Source organism: Salvia splendens, chromosome 20, assembly GCF_004379255.2.
Source record: "Salvia splendens isolate huo1 chromosome 20, SspV2, whole genome shotgun sequence".
NCBI classification, from domain to species: Eukaryota; Viridiplantae; Streptophyta; class Magnoliopsida; order Lamiales; family Lamiaceae; genus Salvia; species Salvia splendens.
Window position 1 is genome coordinate 10,273,681 of NC_056051.1, and position 22,471 is coordinate 10,296,151.

At 47.3% G+C, this 22,471-nt stretch overlaps 2 protein-coding genes across 2 annotated transcripts; both read left to right on the forward strand.

Annotated features, from left to right (window-relative positions):
* The first annotated feature begins 12,312 nt into the window (after positions 1-12,312).
* On the forward strand, positions 12,313-16,867 carry LOC121781449 (protein TIFY 10b-like). The gene is made up of 2 exons (XM_042179186.1): positions 12,313-12,506; positions 16,310-16,867. The coding sequence occupies exons 1-2, from the start codon at positions 12,313-12,315 to the stop codon at positions 16,758-16,760; spliced, it is 645 nt and encodes a 214-aa protein (XP_042035120.1). The 3' UTR covers positions 16,761-16,867.
* A 3,042-nt stretch (positions 16,868-19,909) lies between these two features.
* LOC121781450 lies at positions 19,910-20,437 on the forward strand. Its single transcript, XM_042179187.1, has one exon. It carries the CDS (start codon positions 19,910-19,912, stop codon positions 20,435-20,437), a length of 528 nt encoding a protein of 175 aa, XP_042035121.1.
* The last annotated feature ends 2,034 nt before the right edge of the window (positions 20,438-22,471 follow it).

A 22,471-nucleotide genomic window follows, 5' to 3' on the forward strand; every position in this document is an offset into this window, starting at 1 on the left:
GGTGTTGCTCTTTGTTCGGGGCGACCTCCTCGGCATCGTCGGCCGAACTGTTGCCTCCTAACCTCTCGACCCCCATGTGCAACTCCATGGGGTCTTCGTCCGCATCCCCACAATTCTCAACATCAAATTCTCCGTTCGCCATGAGAGAGTAATATCGGTTAGTACTCATGTGGTTCTTTGCCGAGAAGAACCCACGCCCCCTTGTCATGGCATGGCGCGCGCCTCCTCTCGGATTCCCTCGACGAGCTGGTGAGACCGAGCGCCTCGCATTAGGGGAACCCCACTCCACGTCCATGTTCCCACGTGGTGATGGTGGTTCGGAGGTGGGATGCAATGGGTTCCCCCGGTTCGGTGGGGACTTCCCAACCTCGGTCCCGGCCTTGAGCCCGGCATTTTGAGTTCCGGAGCTCGGTCCGCTCCCCAAAGCAGAGTCCGGCATTCTAGAGTCCGGTCTTGAGCCCGGCAATTTCGAGTTCGGTCCCTCCCAGGAAGTACCACCGATATCCTCCCCATTTGTTTTGTTATTGTTTGGTCGATCACCGGCCTTGCCTTGCTTCTTCCCATAACGTTTCCATTCATTGGAGCTGGGGGCATTCTTCCCCGTATCTTGCTTCCCCTTCTCGGTTTGTCTCTCGGGTTGTGACTGTTTAGGCGGGCCGTTATGGTAGTTTCTCTTTTGCGGCCGTTCCTTCTTGCCCGTCGCATAGCACACCTCACTTGCATGGCCGACGTGTTTACATTCTTGACAATATGATGGTATCTTGTCCCATCGGACCCGCTGCACTGTTTCTCGCCCACCAAGGTCAAGGATTATCTCTTCGGTAGGCGGTTTTGTGATGTCTATCTCGACGCAAATTCGGGCAAATGACAGCCGAGTCTTGTTTGCCGTGGCTCGATCAATCTGTATTGGAGTGCCGAGAAGCTTGCCGATGGCGAATAAGGCGGATTGGTCGAAAAGATGAATGGGGAGGCCAATTAGGTTGCACCAAATTGCCGCAATGGGGACTCGCAGTATGCATCAAAGTCCGGGGACCATTTGAAGACCCTCATCGGGTGACGGTCAATGAGCCATACGGGCGTACCCCTTGGGCCTCCAAGGATTCGGGCATAGTCCGCCAAGTCCTCGCATTGAATGAGAATATGTTTAGCATTAATGTACTTCCAACTGAATCCACACCGGAGTTTAATATTATCGAGAGTCTTTTGGATTTGCAGTCCGGTAGGGATAGAGTGAGAGAACTTACCCACAATGGCGTGTCCCATGCTCTCAGCAAGCTTTTGAGTTTCCGCTCCGGAGAAGTAGATGGCCGGGATGCCGTCGGACACTGAAGCGAATCCAATGTTCTGAAGCTTATCCGGCTCAAAGGCTTGAGGGCCGTTAGGGTCAGTCGAGCCTTTAAGCATGTCCGCCATCGTTTTCGGCCGGCCGGGGTGGCTTGAGGTGTCATCACCCCCGCCATGTAGCGTGTTACTCGCCGAGCCCGACGGGAGTACCCTTAAGCAAGTCCGCCATCGATTTCGGCCACGCCGAGGTCCCCGGGGTAGCTTCTACCCCCCCATGTTGAGTAACTTCATTTGGCCCTTGTGTTGCGGCATTCGCCGAGGGCTTAGGTGTATTTCCTTTTCTCTTCGGGTTGTTGTGTTCGGCTTTTCCATTCTCGGTGTGGATCTTCTCGGCACCATCGTTTTCGTTGTGTACCCTTCTCGGCTTTTCCATTCTCGGCAGTTCGGCTTTTCCTTTCTCGGTGTGGACCTTCTCGGCCTCTTCATTCTCGGTGTGGATCTTCTCGGCATCATCCATTGGCGTGTCGTTGGGTGTTGGTGTTTCTCTTGTCAATACGCCCATCTCGGCACTAGGCGTGGCCTTGTTCGTTGTCTCGATAATAAGCTTTTCTCGGTTGGCGTTAGGGTTCGCCTTAGGTCGCGGCTGGCCGAGCTCCACACAATAATGTTCCGGGCTGGCCTCAAACGTAGCTCGGATCTTGCTAGTTCGTCCTCGTTCGAGAGGGGGGAAGTCCTCAAGAGATGCCCCACTCCCATTCCAAGGTGTGTGTGTGACACTTTGCATGCATCCCGAAGAGTTTTGGGGGAACTCCGGTGGTTTGTGACTGGCCGTCGGTAGGTTTCCGGCACGGAGAGGCTGCGCCGCCGCTGCATCGAGCGTTTCCACCGAGTCCAACGCTGCAAGATGAAGGATCTCATCTAGTTTTGGGTTCCTTGGTGGGGATCCAAACGATGCAACTCGTGCCATGTTAGAGGGGAAAGGGGGGGGGGCACTTTCAAGGGGGGCTTTTGTACTTGCTATCATTTTAGGCAAGTTTGCTTTTGTACCTGATGGCTTAGGTAGGAAAGGTGGATTAGTGCTTTCAAAGTCAACTTTTGTCCCAGCCTCCAGATTAGGTAGGTTTGCTTTTCCACTTTCCAATGGGGCAAGGACAGCACATGGGGCAGCTTGTGCTTCACGTGACCTAGCAAGTCTTGGCTGGGGATTGTGGAGGGAGGGGACTTCACCGGAAACGGTCATAAGCTCGACGGCGGGAGCAGCAGTTTCCGGCGAGCCGCCTCCTTCCGGCACGGTTCTACCGTTGGGGGCATCGAACTCTTCTTCACATTCATTCCAATGCTCCACTTCCTCTTCCTTCTTATGAGGCAAGTCGGGGTCCTCCAACCTGAAAGAGACCCCCAAGTCGAGGGGCAGAGTCACCGGGAACAGGGATCCTTTGCATTTGGAACTACCGGCCGAATGTCCTTCCTCCTCACCGAAGTCTATCTTCTTCCTTAGTTGCTTGTCCTCGGGCATCGGAGACGGGACAAATCTCTTACGACCATTGCCTTTGGTAGGGGGCGCCGGCGTACTTTTCCGGGCTTTGAGCTTTGCTTTAGCCATTTTTAGTTCCATGGATTTGGTCGGACGTTGAAGGGAAGCGGCCTCACCAGCTCGGAAGACCATTTGCTGATCGGAGAGGACCCGAGCTTCCTCATCCCCGGGAACAATGTCAGGCAAATGATCCGGATTTAGGGCCGGAGTGTCTCTCTTTTCGTCGGGGTCCGGCGGTTGCCCCATTGTTTCGGCCAGCCGGGCGGGCTTCGGCAAGGTATAGCCAAGACGTGGAGTAGAGGTTGACGGGAGCCGCGAGCCAAGTTCGACGTTGAAGTGGTTTTCGTCGGGATGGGCCGGGGGTGACAGGCGGAGTGGGATTGGGAGGAGGACGGCAGGGTGGTAACCGCCAAGGAGGATGATGAAAGGTGATGAACCGTTGGACGAGGGAGTGGTGGCTGGGGTCGGCGAATGTCGTCGGGTGGGGAGGTGGTGGTGGGAGATTGGCGGCGGAGGTCAAAGGTGGTACAATAGGGTGGAGTATTTTAGAGAGAAGGAGGAGCTTCTCTCACTAAAACTAGCAATTCACGCGGTTGTCCATCAGTTTGTTTCTTAGCTCTAGCTCTTGTAGGTCCACTTTGAATGATCAATGGATCCATCTTCTTGTCCTTGTAGATCAGCTTGGGTGTAGCTCCATCATTCCCTTCTTCTTCAAGAGGATTCGTCCTCGAATCTAATTCACCAACATAAGGAGATAAATCAGAAACATTGAAAGTAGCACTTACATTAAACTCACCAGGTAAGTCAAGTTTGTAAGCATTATCATTGACTTTTCCAATCACTTGGAATGGTCCATCTCCTCTTGGCTGCAACTTGAACTTTCTTTTCGAAGGAAATCTCTCCTTTCTCATATGCAACCAAACCCAATCTCCCGGCTCAAAGATGACTTGTTTCCGACCCTTGTTATCTTGCTTTGCATATTATTCTGTCCTCTTTTCAATGTTGAGTCTTACCCTTTCATGCAATCTTTTCACCATTTCAGCCTTAGCTTTTCCATCAAGACTTGCACGATCTTCAATAGGTATTGGAATCAAATCTAGTGGGCTCAATGGATTAAAACCATACACAACTTCAAATGGAGAAAAGTTAGTAGCAGAATGAACACTTCGATTATAAGCAAATTCAGCAAAAGGTAAGCATTCCTCCCAACTTTTCAAGTTCTTTTTAACTAAAGTTCGTAATAATTGAGACAAAGTCCTATTAACTACTTCAGTTTGTCCATCAGTTTGTGGATGACAAGTAGTAGAAAACAAGAGTTTAGTTCCTAACTTATTCCACAACACTCGCCAAAAATGACTCACAAATTTAGCATCTCGATCACTCACAATTGATCTAGGAACACCATGCAAACGGACAATTTCTTTAAAGAACAAATCAGCGATATGAGATGCATCATCAGTTTTGTGACTTGGAATAAAATGTGCCATTTTTTAAAACCTATCAACAACCACAAAAACTGAATCTCTACCTCTTTTTGTTCTTGGCAAACCAACAACAAAGTCCATTGAAATATCCTCCCAAGGTGCACTAGGAATTGGTAACGGTTTGTACAAACCTTGTGGGTGTGATTTAGACTTGGCTTGCATGCAAGTTATGCATCTTTTACAAATTCTTTCAACATCCACACGCATTTTAGGCCAAAAGAAATGTTCATGCAAAACATCCATTGTCTTATGGACTCCAAAATGCCCCATTAAACCACCGCCATGTGCTTCACGCACAAGCAATTCACGCATAGAACCTTTAGGAATGCACAGTTTATTTTCTCTAAACAAATAGCCATCATGCCTATAGAACTTGTCAAATGCTGCATGCCGGACCCCCCCACGAACCCAACCCCGGCCCCACCAGACCCCGAGGAGGCTAGGTCTATCCCGGACCAATTTATGATTTTTCACTCATGCGATGACCCAACACCAAAGGTCTCGGCCAAAGATTTGAAAATGCAAAGCAAGAAGAATAGGATGATGGCTAGGAAGAGCACGCCGGCACCTCTCACAAAAGGTCATGGCCGGAAAAGGTTCGTACCTTCTCCACTCCCGGAGGACAAACAACTTAGGAAGAAGCTCGACTTTGGAGAAGAGGAGACCTCCGAGCCCGAGTCATCCGTCCCGAGCCCCGACCTTGATAGCCTTAAATCCAAGGTAAATCTTTTTCCGGCTTGCTCCATTGATAGCAAGGAAGCACTTGGCCTAGGAGCCCTTCCTAAAGCCCCCACATCCGAGGATGGGGTCCAAATGGAAGTGGTGGTTCACGGAGATGCACCGGCGGCGGAGGTGGCGCCACCCTTCGACCATGGACCCGTCATGAGCGAGATGACCGTTGGAGGGGATGATGTCGGACCCCTAAACGTGTGCCAAAAAGTACATTGGGGAGTGAGATAGTCAACTTGCCCGAATTGGGCATGGGAACAAATCACCTTTCGGAAAATGCTTTTGCCCCTTACCAAAACCGGAAGTCACATGTGGAGCCTTGCTCACCCCTACCAATGCAGCAAATGAATACAAAAAAGAGTGATATCCTCCAAATCATTCACCTGGCCGCGGCGGAGATGCTTGATGCGGCGGCGGCGCAGCCCCTCCTCGCCGAACCCTCACCGGCCACGGACTACACGGCGAAGGTCACCCTTCTCCCAGATCGGAGAGACAAAGATATTGAACCATGCGCGCCTCTCATTGAGCATGGCCCTTCCCTTGAAGATTTCCCACCTCTCGAAAAGGGAAGGACCCGGAAAATCCGAGCATCATTCGAAGCCGGCTCGGCGTTAGTGAGTACGGGATGGCCGAGGACCAATGCAATCCGCAACCCCCCTCGAGACACGTCCGCGCCTTCGGCCTCGGACACGCAAGCGATGGACCCGACGCCGACCGAGATGGACATAGAAATGCCGCGGCCACCTTACGCACCCAGGGTCGAGAGGGACTCGTGTGATGAACCGCGAACCGACCCAAACGGTGTGGCTAAATCAATAGATAAGCCGACAAACAACCCTTTAGGAGGCAATACCGAGCCGGGCGTGAGGAACCCCACCAAGCCAAAATCCATGGCCGACATGGTGCGGGGGCCATCGGCGGTTGAAGGCCCGCAAGTCTTTGTCCCGGAGAACATCCAAAATATCGGCTTTGCTTCCACGTCAAACGGAGTGCCATCCATTTACTTCTCCGGGTCAGAAATCCAAAGGTTGGCCTCGTCCCTCGGCCATGCTATTGTAGGTAAGTTCTCGCACTCAATCCCGGCTTCCTATCAAATCCAAAAGGCTCTAGACAACATTAAGTTTTGCCGTGGCTATACTTGGAAATATATTAACGCCAAACATATTCTTGTTCAATTTGAGGACATGACGGATTATGCTCGGCTCCTAAGTGGACCCAAAGGGACACCGGTGTGGTTCATTGATCGGCATCCGATGAGAGTTTTCAAATGGTCTCCGAAATTTGACGCCTATTGTGAATCTCCAATTGCGGCTATATGGTGCAACCTAATTGGACTCCCGATCCACCTATTTGATCAATCGGCCCTCTATGCCATTGGGAAACTCCTTGGTAACCCGATCCAAGTAGATAGAGCGACGGCCAACAAATCAAGACTCTCCTTTGCGCGGCTATGCATTGAGATCGACATTACAAAGCCGCCACCCGACGAGATCATCCTTGACATTTGTGGGCGTCCTTTGGTGCAGCAAGTAAAGTGGGATAAGATCCCGTCCTACTGTGGAGAATGCAAACATGTCGGTCACAAGAGTGAAGTTTGTTACGCTTCCGGGAAGGCGGATCGACCTCCAAAACGAAATTACAACTTAGCAACACCAAAACAACCACAACACGGAGGAATAGGAGCTAAGAAGAACAATACTGATCCGAGGCACACCGATAATAACATGGAATGGAAACAACAAGGGAAACACAAGGGAAAGGAAGGCAACATCCGGATGAACCCGAGAGCCAATATGTACTCGGGGGCGGAGTGGTCGGGGCCGGACTTTTTGGGTGATATGCAAGGTGCCGGGAGTAAGGACATGATCATCATCCATGATGAGCATACCACCACTTCACCTAAAGGGGTGCTCGCTAAATTCCCCTCTTTTGGAAATGGGCGCGGGGGTACGCCAAGAGGAGCGGATATGGCGCGGCGAGAAGTGAACCCGACTTCGGGGGCCCTTGTGCAACCGAAAGGCTTCTTTAAACCCTTCGACCTAGAGAAAACCGAGGCACAAGGGCCATCAAGTCACTTGAGTACTATGGAAGACGAGGAAAATTGGGATGATACCATCTCCCATAATGAAATCGATGAGGGTGCCAATCCCGCCTTTTTGGAGGCCGCGGCATCTCATGGGGAGAAGGACCTTCAAATCATTGAATTCCAAGGATGGGGGTCAATCCCGCCGGGTACGAACTCCTCTTGTTAATCATGTCGTTAAATTTTCTATTTTGGAACGTTAGGGGAATCGCGAATGCGTCAACCCAAAACGTCCTAAAAAGACTAATTAAATCTCATAATATTTGTTTTCTTGCAATAATGGAGCCGCTTACCTCCCCTAATCCGGACAAATTCTCGAAAGTGTTGGGGCTGTCCTACAAGGGGACGAACACCAATGGGAAAATTTGGATTTTTGTGGAGGAAGGGATGGATTTTTTGTTGTGATGGATGACACGAACCAGCTGCTACATGGGAGGCTCACTTGTCCTCGGATTTCAACCCCTATTATGATCTCGGCCGTGTATGCTAAATGCACGAGAGGAGAGCGGCATGCCCTTTGGGAAAAGATGAGAGATATTGCCCAAGTTTCGGAGGGAATATCGTGGTTCATTGGAGGGGACTTCAACACAATCCTCTCCACTCGAGATAGGACGGGAAGCGACACAAATCGTCAGGCCGAAATGGTGGATTTCGCCGAGGCCATTGAGGATTACAGACTAATGGACCCAGGCTATGATGGGGCTGAATTCACCTGGGCAAAGAACGGCCTCATGGAAAGGCTGGATAGGGTGTTGATTAGTGAGATGACGCCCCCAATTGTTTGATGCAATAAGAGTCACTAACCTACCCCGTATTGCTTCGGACCACGGGCCTCTCCTCGTCAGATGCAGGCTACCTAATGCCCACGGGGGTGGTAGAGCCTTCCGGTTCCAAAACATGTGGGTCCGGCATGAGGGTTTTGGTGAGTTGGTGCAAGAAGATTGGATGGCTCCCACGGAGGCTGTGGGCCTCCTCAATTTGAAGATCAAGCTTGCTAGGATCAAACAAACGCTTAAAAGATGGAACAAGGAGGTTTTTGGGAATATACACGCCAGCCTCAAAACTTGTGAAGAGAACATTGCGCTGGCTCAATCGGAGTTTGAAGGTGACCCCTCGGCCCGGAATAGAACAGGGGTCAACAAACAAATTGCTGAGTACATCCTTCTCCTTAAGATGGAGGAAGATTTTTGGCGTCAGAAGGCGGCCCTCCGTTGGTTGGAAGAAGGGGATAAAAACACTAGATTTTACCAAAGTTGGGTGAAGCAGAAGAGGATTCGGCTACGTATCCACAAGATTAACGCTAATGGGCGTGAACTTACGGATGACACGGCCATCAAAGAATCGGCGGTTGAGTTCTTTCAAAACCTCCTAGCCCCAAGCTACCCGGAGCTTGTGGATCCGGACCTCAGCCTCTTACATCCACTCCCTCCCTCGGAGCAGTTGGCGGGCCTCCCCAAACCCCCGGATGCAGATGAGGTGAAACGAGCTGTCTTCGATATCTCGGCCAATAGCGCGCCTGGCCCGGATGGCTTCTCGGCATTGTTCTTCCAAGCTTGTTGGGGCATTGTGGGGCCAGACGTGGTGGAAGCGGTTAGGCAATTTTTTGGTGGGGCTTTCCTCCCCCGCAGCTTCACGGCCACGAGTATCGTACTCATCCCCAAGAAGCCTTTACCCGAGACTTGGGGAGACTATAGGCCCATTAGCTTGTGTAACGTGATCAACAAGGTGATTACTAAAGTCCTCACGAGGCGCCTTGCCCCATTCCTTCCAAGTGTTGTTGCACCGAATCAAAGCGGGTTTGTCAAAGGGAGGCTCCTCAATGACAATGTACTCCTTGCACAGGAGATGTTCCATGAGCTCCATAGAAGTACACCAGCCCCTAATGTTGCTATCAAGATTGACATGGCTAAGGCCTATGATAGGGTTCAATGGCCGTTCCTCCTAAAAGTCCTCAAGCAAATGGGCTTCCCCGAACCTTGGGTGGCGCTCATAGAAAGGTGCATCGGGACATGCTGGTTCTCGATCCTTATCAACGGGGCCCCGACGGGCTTTTTCAAATCCACTCGTGGCCTTAGACAAGGGGACCCCATTTCCCCCGCCCTCTTCGTCCTTGCTGCGGACTATCTCTCGAGATCACTCGATAAACTTATCCTCGGAGACAAAGAGATGACATACAAAGCAACCCGAGGCAGCATGGAGATCAGCCACCTCGCCTATGCGGACGACATCATCATCTTCACGCAAGCGGCCGTAAACCCCCTTCGGAGGCTACGTGCATGTCTTGAGCATTATGCCGAGGTGTCCGGACAACAAATCAACCTCGGCAAGAGCAATTTCTACATCTCCGAGGCGCATGAAGGCTGGTCAAACATAATCCAAAGTGAAGGAGGTTTCTCACGAGGTACGTTCCCCTTCCTTTACCTTGGAGTCCCTATTTACCGGGGGGTGAAGCGCACGGATATGTTCATGTTTCTTCGAGAGAAAATCTCGGCTAGGATATCTGGATGGGCTCACCGACACCTTGATGAACAGGATATCCTGAGGTGGAACCTCTCTAAACATGGGGAATTCACGGTGGCTTCGACATGGGACACACTTCGAGGGCGAAACCCGATCATCCAAGGTTTGGGGGACGTTTGGAAGGCAGGCCTCACCAACTCAATAGCCATCTTTATCTGGAGGCTTCTCTCCAATCGGGTGCCGGTTGACACGAAGCTTCAGTGGCGGGAGATTGAGCTAGCCTCTAAGTGCCAATGCTGCCCCCACCGACCGAATACCGAGTCCCTCCAACACATCTTCATCCAGGGACATGGAGCTCGCAGAGTATGGAGTGAGTTTGACGGTTGGTTCACAGGCCCGTTCCCCCGCATCCATATCAATGATACAATCCCTACGAGAATCGAAGTGTGGGCGCGAAGGTACCAACAGCCGAACAAGAAACATCTTAGCCGAGCCACTCCATACCTCATTCTGTGGTTTATCTGGTCGGAGAGAAACAGGAGTCGCCACCAAGGCACACAGTTTAAACCACAAAACGTGGTATGGCAGGTCCACATGTTCATTCGGAATGCTATGTCCAATGGAAGCTTGAAGCCGAAACATTGGAAGGGAGTTAAACTTGGAATCAACATTCCTCAAGCGGCGGCAATCAGGGCGCTACCCCTAGCCATGGCAATCAAATGGAACCCCCCGGACCAGCCGTGGATAAAGCTCAACACCGATGGCTCCTACAATGAAGCGAACGGTAGAACAGGGGCTGGAGGGATTATTCGAGACCACTTGGGTAAGATGCTCGTCGCCTTCAGCACACCCCTAGAAGCACACTCGGCGTTAGAGGCGGAGCTGTTGGCCATGCTCCACGGGCTAAATATAGCCAAAGAACTCGCCCTACCAATCTGGATTGAGTCCGATGCAGAGCAAGCAATCAAATTGGTCAATGGGACAGGATGGGGCCCGGCACTCGCCCGGCAAGCGGTGGCGCAACTAACCCTTCATAAACGCCAACTCAAATTCCGAGCCACCTTCATACACAGGGAGGGGAACAAAGCGGCGGACTTCCTTGCGAAAATGGGGCTAGTCCAAGACAGTGGTCTACGAATGTACTACAACTCAGCACCGAGAGAACTGTTGGACTTGGTTAGATTGGACGAGATGGGAGTGTCGCACATCCGATACCTTGACGGGAACGGGCATTAAAGTTGATTATGAGACGATGGGAGACAATAGTGACTAGCTTTTTGGTTAATTGTATTTTGGAAAAGAGTATGATGAGGTCCGAACCTTGTGGGATTGGACCGCATACTACTCTTGATTTGTTACGGCACACCACTTTTGGGTGTGGCCACGCCTTGTAATTACCGCCTTTGGAATGATAGGGATGAGGGACCCACGAACCCTCCACCGTAGAGGTGTTTGATAAAAAAAAAAAAAAAAAAAAAAAAAAAACCGACACCTTTCCTTTGGGGGGAGACTAACCTTGATAAAAAGCACACTTGAGGCGATTCCCTTACATATTTTTCAAGCGATCGAGCCAACCGGCGGAGCCCTCAAGCAATTAGATCAACAAGTGGCTCGCTTCTTTTGGGGTCGAGTAATGAGAAGAAAAGGACGCAGGGGGCTTGGGCATTCGGAAGATCAAGGAGGTCTTACGTGCCTTTAATATTAAATTATGGTGGAGATTCCGGGAACAAAACTCCCTTTGGGCTACGTACATGATGACTAAATATTGCCTTAAGGCGTCCCCACTCACAGCTAGAGCCTCGGGGAGGTGTAGCCCTACCTGGAAGAGGCTTTTGAAGGCTCGGGCACAGGCGCAACCGTACATTCGTTGGGTGGTGCGAGAAGGTAAGATATCATTTTGGGATGACCTATGGCTAGGAGAGGTTCCTTTGAGGGAACTTTGTCTTGATGATAGGGGAGGCCCTCTTGTCCATGTTGCTGATTACATTATCAATGGATCTTGGAATGAAGCCAAGTTGCGGATTCTACAAGCGCAAGCCGGCCTTACACAACACATCGTCCGGAAGATCCTTGACACGCCAATCATCCCGGAGGGGCCGGATGTGCCGAGATGGAGGCTTTCACACAATGGGGAGTTCTCACTAGCATCAACTTGGGAGACCATCCGAACTCAAAGACCTATCATCCAAGGCCTTGATGACTTATGGAAAGCAGGCCTCACGTCTTCTATTGCTATCTTCATTTGGAGACTCCTTTCCAACCGAATACCGGTGGATACGAAGCTACAGTGGAGAAGAATGGAAATGGCATCTAAGTGCCAATGCTGCCCTCATAGACCGGGCATCGAATCACTGCAGCATCTCTTCATCCAAGGGGCTGGCGCCCGAGGTGTGTGGAGGGAGTTTGACTCCTGGTTCGAGGGATCTTCACCACCTCTCCGGATCAATGACACCATCCCAGAGAGGCTCGAAGTTTGGGCACGGAGAGTCCAACAACCCGGTAAGAAACACCTCAGCCGGGCGATGCCGTACCTTATTCTTTGGTTCATTTGGGCTGAGCGAAACAGGAGTCGTCATCAATCGGTGCAATTTTAGCCTTTCAATGTGGTATGGCAAGTGCAAATGTTCCTTAGAAATAGCATGGCCAATGGATCCTACAAACCGAAGCATTGGAAAGGAGTCCGCCTCAAGATCAACGTCCCGAGTCAGGCCGAGCCACAAAGGACCAGGCCCCTCGCGATGGTGGTCAAATGGAACCCGCCGGATGAACCGTGGATCAAACTCAACACTGACGGAGCATACATGGAGGCAACGGATAAAGCCGGGGGGGGAGGACTTGTTCGTGACCACGAGGGCAACATGCTTGCAGCCTTTACCTCCCCACTCGAGGCTCACTCAGCCCTCGAAGCGGAGCTTCTGGCCATCCAATTCGGGTTGACGCTCGCCGCAGAATTCAGAAGGCCTATATGGGTTGAGTCGGATGCACAACAAGCGGTTAAGCTCCTAAATGGCACGCACTGGGGACCGGCCCATATTAGTCGGGTGATGGCGCGACTAGCAATCCTCAAGCGCCAACAAGACACCCGTATCACCTTCATCCACCGGGAAGGGAATAGAGCAGGAGATCTCCTCGCCAAAATGGGATTAGAAAGAAATGACTACTGGCGTATGAATGCCCTCACGGCACCAAGGCACCTCACAGCGATGATTAGGATGGATGCAATGGGTATCCCGAACATTCGGGTCCATAATGAAGAGGAAGAATAGGCTCGAGTTTTGGTGGAAAGGGATATATAGTCTTTCTTTTTTGTTGAATTGTATTTTACCTTTTGAAAGGGAGTATGATGAGGTCCGGGCTTGTGGAACCGGACCGCATACTACTCCTAATTTTCGTGTAGGCACACCACTTTCGGGTGTGGCCACGTTTTGTATTCAACCACTTTTGAAATATAGGGATGAGGGACCCACGAACCCTCCACCGTGAAGGTGTTTGATTAAAAAAAAAAAAAAATGCTGCATGCTCACAAGCTAAATAGATAGAAGAAAAGTCCGGGTCATTATCATACATTTCCTTAATCAACTCAAAACCAAGCAACTTAGAACTCAAATTAGTGATCAAAATGTACCTCCGAGACAATGCATCAGCCACAATGTTTTCTTTTCCCTTTTTGTATTTGATTACATAGGGAAATGATTCAATGAATTCCACCCACTTAACATGTCTCTTGCTAAGCTTACCTTGACCTTTCAAGTACTTGAGAGATTCATGATCCGTGTGAATTACAAACTCTCTAGGCCACAAGTAATGCTGCCATGTTTCCAAAGCTCTAACCAACGCATATAACTCCTTGTCATACGTTGGATAGTTCAATTGAGCTCCTTTCAACTTTTCGCTAAAGTAAGCGATTGGCTTTCCATCCTGCAACAAAACAGCTCCGATTTTTTTTTTTTTTTTTTTAAAATTAACTTCATATATTTATATCATATATATGAAGGAGGAAATTACAAATCAACTCCTATAACAAGGAGGAAAGACAAATTACGCCACCCAGGGTTCGAACTCGAGACCTCCAGGATGGACGCGGTATCCAGCAGCCTTTACCGCTAGGCCAAGGGGCTTGGATAACAACAAAACAGCTCCGATGCCTACTCCAGATGCATCACATTCAAGCTCAAACATGTTATCAAAGTTAGGCAAAGAAAGAATTGGTGCAGTTGTAAGTTTTTCTTTGAGGAGATTAAAAGCATGCTCTTGTTTTTCTCCCCAATAAAAACAAACATCCTTTTTCACAATTTCATTCAAAGGTGCAGCAATTGTACTAAAATCCTTGACAAACCTCCTATAAAAACTTGCAAGACCATGAAAACTTCTAACTTGTGCTACATTTTGAGGAATTGGCCATTCTAAAATAGCTTTCACCTTCTTCTTTTCCATTTCAATCCCATTAGCACTTATAACAAAACCAAGAAAAACAACTTTATCCATGCAAAATGAACACTTCTTGAGATTAGCATACAATGATTCTTTTCTTAAGGTGTCCAAAATAGCATGCACATGGTTAAGATGTTCATCCACATTTTTGCTATAGACAAGAATATCATCAAAATAAACAACCACAAATTTTCCAATGAATTTTCTCAAAACATGGTGCATCAATCTCATGAAAGTGCTTGGTGCATTAGTTAAACCAAAAGGCAAGACTAACCACTCATATAGACCAAATTTTATTTTAAAGGCTGTTTTCCATTCATCTCCTTCTCTTATGCGAATTTGATAATAACCACTTTTCAAATCGATCTTACTAAACACAACAGATCCATGCAATTCATCAAGCATATCATCTAGCCTAGGAATAGGATAACGATACTTTACAGTGATTTTGTTGATTGCTCGACAGTCGGTGCACATCCTCCATGATCCATCATTCTTAGAAACAACAATTACCGGCACAGCACATGGACTCATGCTCTCACGGATTTTTCCTTTCTCCAACAACTCTTGCACTTGCCTTTGAATTTCCTTAGTCTCTTCGGGATTGGCCCTATAGGCTGGTCGGTTTGGTAGAACTGCACCGGGAACAAAGTCAATTTGATGTTCAATACCTCTTAATGGAGGTAATCCACTTGGTTCATCCTCGGGAAAGACATCCTCGAATTCTTGTAAAAGAGACACAAAAGTACTTGACAAAGAAGTGGTTAATTTGTTAGTGGTAAACAAAGACTCTTTGTACACTAAGATGAAAACACTCTTTTCTTTAACTATTGCACTCTTTATTTCTTTTGCTCTCACATAGAAATTCTTTTTTTCTTTTTTTCTCATTCTTACTTTTCTCTCGACTCTTTTTCAATGCCCTCGCTTTTTTTTCTCTCAACCTCACGAGCTCTCCTTGCTTGAGATAATTTCTGTTGATCTTCTTGAACTTGTTGAGGTGTCAAAGAGACAAGCATGATAAACTTGTTGTTGTGCTTGAAGGTGTAGTGGTTGTGAAATCCATCATAAGTCACTCTACGATCAAACTGCCATGGCCTCCCCAAAAGAATGTGACTAGCATGCATTGGTACAACATCAAAGCAAAAAAAATAATGGATAAAAGAAGGTAAAGATGATTACTATATGTACCTTTTTTTTTTTTTGGCCCCTTTTTTTTCTTTTTGCAACAACTAGATAAAATGAAGATAAAGTTGTGCTAGCCTTTCTCACTTTTTTTTCGATTTTTTTTTTGAAACTAAGATATGAATGTAAGGTAAAGCTAAGAATAGATCAATACCAGATGGCTCTGATACCAAATGATATGGATTGGGATAGGACGAAGGACCCGTTGGATATATTGATCCAAGAACCCCACGTATAAGGTTTGGCAGCGGACTCCCTTGATTGATAATCTGGTTTGATCCACTTCCAGAGCTTGGAAAACCTCGACCCGTTGGCTATATGATCAGCCAAGAACCTCGGTATGGTTGAATGCCACAAGAACTTGCTCAAAGTATCTTGATAAGTTCCAAACAAGTGAAAAACTCTACAAAGAGAATTCAACTCACAAGACAAAGTCTATTTTCGTATTTGATCAATGGTGTCCTCAAAAGACATGCTTACAAGCCTATTTATAGGCTAGAATGGACTCTTGAAAGTCTCATATCATTAGTACAACTTAAGACCTTTAGAATGACTCATAATAAGTGAAAAGTAACTCCTAAACTATTGGTGTGACTTTAGGACATCTAAAGTCACTTATTTAACTCAAAAAGTAACTTAAAAATGACTCTTCATTTTGGTTGCTCCAACTTGGACGAAAATGCATCATGTATCTTCAATTTGGGCCTCCAAAATGTGACATATAGTGACTCAAAACTTCATGCATTGGGCTGCCCACTAACTTGAATAATATTCACCATTTGGCCCAATGTAGATTGGTCTTGGAATTGGGCTTTTACTTCATCAACTAAAAGCATCATGGACTCCTTTATCTTCTTAGCTCTAGCTCTTGTAATTGGTCCACTTTGAATGATCAATGGATCCATCTTCTTGTTCTTGTAGATCAGCTTGGGTGTAGCTCCATCATATAGGCTGGTCGGTTTGGTAGAACTGCCCCGGGAACAACGTCAATTTGGTGTTTAATACCTCTTAATGGATTAAATCCACTTGATTCTTCCACTAGAAAAATATCTTCGAATTCCTGTAAAAGAGACACAAAAGTACTTGGCAAAGAAGTGGTTAATTCGTTAGTGGTAAACAAAGACTGTTTACCCCCGAAATCAAAGATGCTCCAACGGAGACGGTGAATTTTCTGTCGGCGATTGAGAATTCTGGCAACAGAAACGCTAAATCGGCGGTGGAGACTGCACCGATGACGATATTCTACGGCGGACAGGTCATGGTCTTCAATGACTTTCCGGCGGATAAGGCGCAGGAGATCCTAGCTTTAGCTAGCAAGTCCAGCGCCGTGGTCGCTCCGCCTCCCGCCGCCGAGTCTGCCTCCGGTGTGCCTGCCTTCGTGGCCGCTCAGCCGTCTCTTGATTCTGATTTACCGATTGCTAGGAAGAATTCTTTGGCGCGGTTCTTGGAGAAGAGGCGGGACAGAGTCACCGCAAATGCGCCTTATCCAGCGGCGGCAAGGAAGGCAGCGCCGGTGCCGCCGCCGAAGGCGGAGGAGTGGCTTGGATTGGGGCCGCAGATTCAGCGCAACTAGTAATTGAATTGAAAAAGATTGTTAGTATAGTAGAGACTATAATTTTACTGCTTTGCCTTTGTTAATTTGTAGCATAATAGCTTTGACTGTTAACTCTTTTTAAGGTATTTTGTTTCTGATTCAAAAAAAAAAAAAAAAAAAAAAAAAAAAAACAAAGACTGTTTATACACTAAGATGAAAACACTCTCTTTTTCAACTATTGCACTCTTTATTTCTTTTGCTCCCACATAAAAATTCTTTTTTTTCATTCGGACTCTTTTCACTTGACTCTTTTTCAATGCCCTCACCTTTTTTTCTCTCATTCTTACTTTTCTCTCGACTCTTTTTTTCACTCGACTCTTTTTCAATGCCCTCACTTTTTTTTCTCTCAACCTCACGAGCTCTCCTTGCTTGTGACAATTTTTGTTGGTCCTCTTGAACTTGTTGAGGTGTCAATGAGACAAGTATAATAGACTTGTTGTTGTGCTTAAAGGTGTAGTGGTTGTGAAATCCATCATAAATCACCCTACGATGAAACTGCCATGGCCTCCCCAAAAGAATGTGACTTGCATGCATTGGCACAACATCACAAAGAACATCATCTTTATAATTGCCAATTGAAAACGAAATTAGAACTTGCTTAGTCACTCGAATTTCTCCACATTCATTAAGCCATTGTAGCTTGTATGGATTAGGATGTTTTTCCGTTGTTAAGCTCAACTTTTCCACCATTTCAGAACTTGCAACATTTGCACAACTACCACCATCAATAATCATTATGCAAAGTTTACCTTGGACCAAACACCTTGTGTGGAAGATGTTCTCCCTTTGCTGATCATCGTTTCTGTTTTGCATGTTTAGAGCCCTTCGAACCACCAAAAGTTCTCCATGTTCTGGTCCAATCTCCTCCAATTGCCTATCCTCCTCCTCCTCCTCATCATCATCTTCAAAATCATCACCCTTTTGGCTTCAAAATCATCACCCTTTTGGCTTCAAAATCATCACCCTTTTGTTTGGACATTGAGATGCAATGTGTCTTGACAACGAAAACATTTGATATCTCTATTTCGAGTAGAAGTAGAAGTAGAAATACCTTTACCCTTCTCAAATTCTTTGGACTTGGATGTCGACGCTTCATTTTGGGGTTTAGAAGCTACCCCAAAATTGGATTTGGATGAAGTTCACTCTTTTGTCCTTGACGAATGAGAACTTGTTGAAAAATTCTTTTGGATTGTTCCCTTCTTCTTCAATTGTCCCTCCACCTTCATGGCCATATGAACCATGTCCTCCAACTCCACATAGTGTTGAAGCTCCACAATGTTTGCATTCTCCCTATTCAGCCCACATAAGAATCGAGCCATGGTTGCTTCTCTATCTTCTTCAACATTTGCCCTAATCATAGCAATCTCCATCTCTTTGTAGTACTCGTCAACAGATTTAGTACCTTGTTTCATAGATTGTAACTTTTGATACAATTCACGAAAATAATGAGAAGGTACAAATCTCTTACGCATTATGCCTTTCATTTCTTCCCAAGTCGAAACTGGTCTTCCTCCATATCGTCTTGTACTAGTTGTCAATTGATCCCACCAAACTATAGCATAGTCGGTGAATTCAATAGCAGCAAGCCTAACCTTTTTCTCCTCGGAATAGTTGTGACATTCAAAGATGAGATCCACCTTTCTCTCCCACTCCAAATAAGCTTCGGGGTCACTCCTTCCTTGGAATGTTGGAATCTTCAGTTTGATGCTTCTCAATTCACCATCAACTTCATTTGTACGCCCTCTTCTACCGTTTCCATGCCTCTCATTTCGATGCCTATGTGAAGCATTATCCTCTCCTCCACTCTCTTCTTCCTCGTTATTGTTTGCATTTGCTTGAAGTTCCAGCCTCTCCAAGCGCTCTGAAACACTTTCCAGAACACGTCCAAGCCTTCTAAAATGTTGTTGGATGGCTTGCAACGTAGGATCAATTTGATTTTCATCAGTAGAATCCATCCTCACAGTTCACTCGTGTATCACACAAAAATAAACCTCACAAAACACTCGTGTATATCACTCGTTGGCTTTTACCTCCCCTCAAATAATCTCACCACTCAAGCCTTTTACCACTCTTTCTCTTTTGCAAAGATAGCACAAGTAAAAAACAAATCAAGAACAAACAAGAACTAATAACGACCAACCAAACTTCAGCCCTTGAATGAAGGATGAAAGGAATGGTCAAGAAAATATAAGGTGAAATATGTATTTCGTTTTTTTTTCTTTTTTTTCGGTTTTTTTTTTCTTTTTTTTCAGTTTTTTTTCAAGGATATGAAAGATAAATAATGTAAGATAAAGCTAAGGATAGATCAATACCAGTTGGCTCGTGATACCAAATGATATGGATTGGGACACGACGAAGGACCCGTTGGATATATTGATCCAAGAACCCCACGTATAAGGTTTGGCAGCGGACTCCCTTGATTGATAATCTGGTTTGATCCACTTCCAGAGCTTGGAAAAACTCGACCCGTTGGCCATATGATCAGCCAAGAACCTCGGAATGGTTGAACGCCACAAGAACTTGCTCAAAGTATCTTGATAAGTTCCAAACAAGTGAAAACCTCTACAAAGAGAATTCAACTCACAAGACAAAGTCTATTTCGTATTTGATCAATGGTGTCTTCAAATGACATGCTTACAAGCCTATTTATAGGCTAAAATGGACTCTTGAAAGTCTCACATCATTAGTACAACTTAAGAGACTTAAAAATGACTCATAATAAAAGAAAAGTAACTCCTAAACCTTTGGTGTAACTCTAGGATATCTAAAGTCACTTATTTAACATAAAATGTAACTAAAATAGACCCTTCATTTTGGCTGCTCCAACTTGGACGAAAATGCATCATGTATCTTCAATTTGGGCCTCCAAAATGTGATATATAGTGACTCCAAACTTCAAGCCTTGGGCTGCCCACAAACTTGAATAATATTCACCACTTGGCCCAATGTAGAATGTTCTTGTAATTGGGCTTTTATTTCAACAACTAAAAGCAACATGGACTCCTTTATCTTCTTAGCTCTAGCTCTTGTAATTGGCCCACTTGGAATGATCAATGGATCCATCTTCTTGTCCTTGTAGATCACCTTGAGTGTGTCCCCATCACAAGGTCATCCTCGGCCAAAAGTATATGACTTTCAAAGCGTCCCGAAGATGCATCGAGATCAGCCACTTAGCCTACGCCGATGACATAATCATCTTCACGCAAGCGGCCTCCACCCCCCTGCAGCGGCTCAGATCGTGCCTTAATGAGTATGAGAAAATTTCCGGACAACAAATCAATCTTGCCAAAAGCAACTTCTACATTGACGAAACCCACGAGCAATGGGCGGCCTCAATTCAAACGGATGGAGGCTTCTCTCGGGGAACCTTCCCTTTCCTCTACCTCGGTGTCCCCACCTATCGAGGTGTGAAGCGGACAGATATGTTTTTGTTCCTCCGGGAAAAGATAGCAAAGAGGATCTCTGGATGGGCCCATCGCCACCTATCCTTTGGAGGAAGGCTTACCCTTATCAAGAGTACCCTTGAGGCTATACCTTTGCACATCTACCAAGCTGTTGAGCCAACGGCGGGCACCATCAAGCAGCTTGATCAACAATTGGCACGGTTCTTCTGGGGCTCTACTACCGATAGGAAAAGGACTCATTGGATCAGCTGAGACTAGATCTGTCTCCCCACCGCCGAGGGAGGGCTCGGGATACGCAAGACCAAGGAGGTCCTCCGTGCCTTTAATATAAAGCCGTGGTGGTGCTTCCGGGAGCAAACTTCCCTCTGGGCCCAATATATGATGGCCAAGTATTGCTCCAACTCTTCCCCACTTACCTCAAGGATGACGGGACAGAATAGCCCAACATGGAAGAGATTGTCTAGAGCATGGACCCACGCTCACCCGCACATGCGATGACTAGTGGGACAAGGTAAGATATACTTTTGGGACGACATCTGGCTGGGCAATTCCAAACTTAGAGATCTCAGCCTAGATGAAAGCTCCTATTTCTATCCGCCCAAATGAACCAAAGGACAAGGTAGGGCACGGTACGGCTGAGGTGCTTCCTATTCGGATGTCCGCTCCTCTGCGCCCAAACTTCAATTCTCATCGGGATAGTATCATTTATGCGAAGGCGCGGAGAGGGGCCCTCAAACCACGGATCAAATTCCTTCCAAACTCTGAGTGCACCGTCTCCTTGGATGAAGAGGTATTGTAGGGACTCTTCGCTTGGTCGGTGCGGGCAGCATTGGCACTTGGAGGCTAGGTCGATCTTCCTCCATTGGAGTTTTGTGTCAACCGGAACACGGTTGGAGAGAAGTCTCCAGACAAATATGGCAATTTTTTCCTTTGTCAATTTGCCGATGCATGATTTTTCTGCAAAAATTCGCGAGTTAGGACGTCAGGTAAGGAATTATCACTTCCATTAATAAACTCTTTTTTTTTTTTTTTTTTTTTTTTTTTTTTAAAGCACCCCCGAGGGTGGAGGGTTAAGGCGGACCCACACCTGTGCATTACCAACAGCAATTGCAGCCAAAACAAACAACCATTGAGCCGCCCAAAAGTGACGGCTCACCACGACCAATTAGAGTACAACTAGGGCCTCCCAATAAACTAGGGTGGTCATCTAAATACTCTTAGCATCCCTATTACAATTATAATGATGCAGCCATCGCATCGTCAAAAACTTAAGTCCGTCACCTAGTTGAGGCCCGCGATAGGGGTGCCCCCACATGGGACAACCCCTCCCGGATCGAGATCCTCGATGAAGCCCTCCATTTCCCGGCTTAGGAACCCACATGATACACTCATTGAGCCAATGCCCGGCTCATTTGCACCCGAGTCGTCGGCCCCAAAAGTAACCGTTGCTACGTTCTCCTTAAGATGCAACTTATCATTGTGGAGAGCTCTGATGTACCCATCACCCTCGTGGACCTTTCCTTTCTTCTTCCTAGACACCACTTGGAAACCATCGTCATCTACCTGGGCTTGCACCCTCGGTGTTGCTTTTAAGCTAGGAGCCGCTTCCGCACCGCTCTTCTCTTTGTGTGTCCCCGGCTCGGTCTCCCCCTTTGGCATAGACCCTTGGCCCGGCTCCGGGTTGTGGGTGCCATGCACGTTAGTTTTCAGCCTCCATTCCCGGCGGATGGGATTTGACGCAGAGTGGGGTCGGCGGGGTTGTGGTGGTCAGGTGGGATCCGTGGTGGCCTGCTCCTTTCTCCTCCCTAGGATAAGGCATGTTTCCTTGACGTGCCCAACATGCCTACATTCCGCACAAAATAGGGGAATCCGATCCCATACCACCTTGTACCTAGAGTCTTTGCCTAGGATGTTGAGAATGATCTCCACCGGTGGAGGCATCGAGATATCAATCTCAATACACATCCGGGCAAAGGTGAGTCGGGTTTGGTTGAAGGTCGCATGGTCCACTTGGATTGGCTTCCCCAACAACTTGCCAATCGCAATGAGGGCTACTTGGTCATAGAGATGGATCGGGAGTCCCACCACCTTACACCAAACGGCGGCAATAGGTGTCTCAAAAAATGTGTCGAACTCCGGAGTCCATTTGAACACCCGCATTGGGTGATGCTCGACAAACCAAACCGGCGCTCCATTGGGACCATTGAGCATCCGGCCGTAATCTCGTACATCACGGAATTGGATTAGGATGTGCTTGGCGTTAACGAACTTCCATTTGAATCCATC